Raw genomic sequence first — 4191 nt, 5'->3', positions numbered from 1 at the left:
GCTGGGAGCCTGCTCATTTCCTTCAGGTCGTCCTCTGTTTTCAGGGAAAAGTCTCTTGTGACTGCTGACAGGGAGGACGCTGCTGCATCCCCCACGGTGACTCTGATGATGTTGGAAGGGTCTGAGAGGGGGCTGCTGGGCTCCGCCTTGATGCGAACCTCCATGATGGGTGAGGCGGCCTCCCTGTCGGTGGACTGAGAAGCACTGAAAGACCTAAGGCGGTGTGGCGATAGGACTGGAGTCCGGCCATCCAGGGCTGCTTTCACAACGCCCTCTTTGAAAGCGGGCTTCTGAACTAAAGCACAAAGCACATTCCCCGTTGCGTCACGACCCAGGGCAGATAACCCCTGGGAAGACTTCAAATCTGTGGAGGGTGAATACATAGGAACCTGGCTGTCAACTGACAGCGACATTCTGAGGAAACTCTTGACGAGAGGGCCACATCGGTCAATGCTCTGGTTGCCAGAACCAGGCTCCCTGGACGGGACCACGAGCCCCATTTTGGAGTAGTACAGCAAGCTTCTGTCCTCGCCGCGACCCCCTCCTGGGCTCATCTCTTTCAAGAGGTAAGGAGCCTCCGATGAGCCACACAGGGACAAAACAGGTGGCCATGTTTTTTTCAAAGCCAGCTCGATGACTTTTCCTTTGGGGAGCTGACCACTCCCACCTGGTTTATCCTCTGCAGCTTCTCGGTCTGGCGGAGGCTTTGAAGGCAAGACTGCATTTCTTTGTGCCACATTGCTTCTGCTAGGATCATCCAAAGAGCCAGAGCGCCCAAGAGTCTTAGCATACACCCCCGAACTATCTCTGGGCCAACCCCTTTCACTTAGCGACAGACTGTGAAGCGGGTCTGTCGGCTTACTGGTACTTGTCTTGCTGGCGATGCTGGGCGAGGGCCGGGAAATATGGCTTACTTCGGGGGGCTTTGGACTCACGGCTTTCCCTTGTGCTTCATTTCTACTCTGACAGACGATGACGCTTCTCTTTTGGGAGCTGCTTTCATCCTCCTCCAGGAAAACTCTTTTCCTACTTGGACACGGCAGGAAGGGGGCTTGAGGCGTTTTAGAAACGATGTTGGTCAGGAAGGAAATCCCCAGACTATAGCCGAGTTCTTGCACTGCCGCCAGGCTGCTCTTCTCAACAAACAGAGATGAAGAATAGATGTAGTTCAAGACATTGGCAAAAGCATCTGGCTCACAAAAGTCCAGCTGGAAGACACTCTGTGCCTCGTTCTCCTTACTATTGAATAAACTCTGGAAGTATTCGCTGCTGGCTGCCAAGACATTCTTATGGGCTCGGAACTTCTGGTCTCCCACGATCAGAAGCACATCACAGAGCTGCCCTTTGAGGCGCTCCTCGTTGAGGGCACTCAGGAGAGAAATGGCATGTGCTGGGTTTATGTAATGCAGTAACCCCTCCATTGTCTGGGTTGCTCTGAAAGACAAAAGCACACTATTATAGTTAGTGCCCCTCAAAGGCAGGGAACACCAGTTTTCTTTACATAGGTAAAGTTCTTTCAGTTTGAGATATACTGAGCAAATTCTTCCTTTTTGTGCCTATTTTTTCATTGTTGATCTTTATAGTTCTAGGTTTTGTATTTTGGTCTTTGATTCATCTTGAGGTTTTGGATATGTCTTGTCAGAAGTGTCTCCCATGAAGTAAGAAGTGTCTCCCACCTCCAAGGAGGAATACCCTATTTTCCAGAATTCTCAGAAGGCCATGCCTACAGAGGCCTCATTGGCTATGTCTGATTGACAGACTAGACTCCACCCCTTCACACTTAATCCTCTCAAGTCCCAAATTGATACCAGATTAAGAAACTTCCACAATACCCAACTATGAACTATAAAGATCAACAATGAAAACATAGGCACAAAAAGGAAGAATATGCTCAGCATATCTTAAACTAAAAGAACTGAAGACAAATATCAAGCCTCAAGTTGTAATATTGAAGAACTCTACACGGAAAATATTGATGACGCAGGAAGTGCCAAAAGCTTATGGAAAGAATACAGTCAATGTGCCAAAAAGAACTGGTCAACATCCAACCATTTCAAGAGGTAGCACATGACCAAGAACCAAGTACACTTAAGGAAGATGTCCATGCTCACTGAAGGCATTAGCAAAAAATAAGGCTCTAGGAATTGGTGGAATACCAACTAATATTTCGACAAACTGATGAAGTACTTAAGGCACTAACTTATCTACGCCAAGATATATGGAAGGCAGCTATCCAACAGGAAGAGATCAGTCTCTGTGCCCATTCCAAAAATTACGCTTCAACAGAAAGCAGAACTTATCAAACAATATGATTAATATCACATGTAAGTAAAATTTGCTTAAGATAATCTAAAAATGGTTGCAGCAGCACATTGACAGGAGCTGCCAGAAATTCAAGCTGGATTCAGAACAGGATGTGGAGTAAGGGAAATAACTGCTGATGTCAGATCAATCTTGGCTGAAAGCAAAGACTGCCAGAAAGATGTTTACTTATATTTTATTGACGATGCAGCAGCAGTCGTGAAGATGGGACATGTCAGAAGAGACTAGTTCTCAGAAAAGGACATTATGTCTGAGAGTCAGTGAAAAAGACCCTCAACAAGATGGAATGACAGTCATTGCAACAATGGGCTCCAATAAAGAATTGTGAACATGGCATAAGACTGGGCAGTAATTTGTTCTACATAGGGTACCAAGGGTCCAGAACCCACTGGAAAGCACTTACCACCAACTAATGTAAGCTTAATGCTTATTAGTCTTAGAGAGGGATAAAGAATTTACTTTTTTAAAAAAGATGGAAATATTTCTAAAAAGTTTTCCAAAAGAACTTTCTAAAATGGGTTAACCTACTTGTTTCACTTTTTAGACAAGGTTTACACATGATGCAAGGTCCTTATTGACAACTCAAGGTCAAGATTATGAACAGTACCTGGACTAAGCTGTCATACATTGATGCCTTCTGATGCTAGAGTTCAACACAGCTGTAAGCTCTTGTACTAAAAAACAAACAAATAGACTGATGTATTGTGTGAGGTTAATCTTATACAGTGATAGCTTGGTTGTCAAACTCAATTTGTTCCAAATTCGTGTTTGAACACCAAAAAGTTCAAGAATGGAACATGTTTTTCTCTTAAAAAATAATAGAAAATCAAATTTTATTTTGAAGGCCAAAAATTACACTTAAGAATCCATTTTTCCAGGACTTTAAATAACTATGGAGGCTTTCAGCCGTCTCACTTGGAGACGCTATAACCAGAGTTGTTTCTGATTTATTCAAATTAACGGTAACTCTTCAACCTCTTCAATGGTCTGGGTTCTTTGTTTTCCTTGTCAATTTCACACCTTCTGCTACATTAGCCATTTTAATCATATATTTTTTTATGTTGATAACGAGAAGTTAGCCATATTGTATTCAGCTGCCGAATCAAACAAGCGGTTACCTGATTAAAATTTTGGAATGATTTCTTTCTTTAACTATCATGGTTGTCAGTTTTCCTCTTAGCTTCACTGCTGGTATCCCTAACTATTCTTTGTAGCCCTGGTCACTATGTAAACAAACAAACAAAAGAAAACAGAATGATGAATGTTTTAACACACTAACACGGCACTATAGCTTGTCTGAACAAGAGTGGCTCTTAGACGGAAGTATCACCCTTTGTGTCAGCAGCAAGATGCGGCTGGGGAATCACTCTCAGCAGGTACAGGAATTTTCAAGTTGGGTTTTAGGTTCTACCAAGGAGCAAAGTAACGAACACCAATCAGATTCTCCCCCCCAGAACTTTGAAGCCACTCAGCAACCGAGGAATCCTCTGCTTCCTCTCCCTCGGTAGGGCAATCTGCTTGGCGCACATGCCTCCAAAATCACCCCCTCCCCCCGAACGCGCAGTGAAGGTGATTTTCTCCAGGACCATACAGTCTTTAAGCTTGAAAACTGGGATCTTCTGTAGACAAGCTATTTTTTGAGCTTGTTCCAGATAAATGGAGCCCGGATGAGAAGGAGCTCTCAACACAATGAGTTGCGCTGCTATTCACAATGACAGGGGTTCGAATCCACTAGCCACTCCTCAGGAGAACGATGACGCTGTCTGTTTCCGTGGAAATTGAAAGACTTAGAGGCCCCACGGCACAGCTGGACTCCATGGCAGTGAGTCTGTGTGGGTGGGCTGGCAAGAAAACCCTTGACAACTCCCT

At 44.4% G+C, this 4191-nt stretch overlaps 1 protein-coding gene across 1 annotated transcript in view; it reads right to left on the bottom strand.

Moving 5' to 3' along the window:
* Nucleotides 1-1421, bottom strand: part of LOC101651104 (zinc finger and BTB domain-containing protein 21-like) — a 2793-nt gene extending 1372 nt beyond the window's left edge. The window contains exon 1 of the mRNA XM_045284896.1: nt 70-1421. Coding sequence (XP_045140831.1) covers nt 70-1421 — 1352 coding nt within the window. The remainder of the gene's footprint in view (nt 1-69) is intronic.
* Between the last annotated feature and the right edge of the window lie 2770 nt (nt 1422-4191).

This window comes from Echinops telfairi, unplaced genomic scaffold (genome assembly GCF_000313985.2).
Source record: "Echinops telfairi isolate 266 unplaced genomic scaffold, ASM31398v2 ScPeMD7_7469;HRSCAF=8507_0, whole genome shotgun sequence".
Lineage (NCBI taxonomy): Eukaryota > Metazoa > Chordata > Mammalia > Afrosoricida > Tenrecidae > Echinops > Echinops telfairi.
Note: the sequence above shows the minus strand (reverse complement) of the source record. Positions and strands in the feature narration are given on the sequence as shown.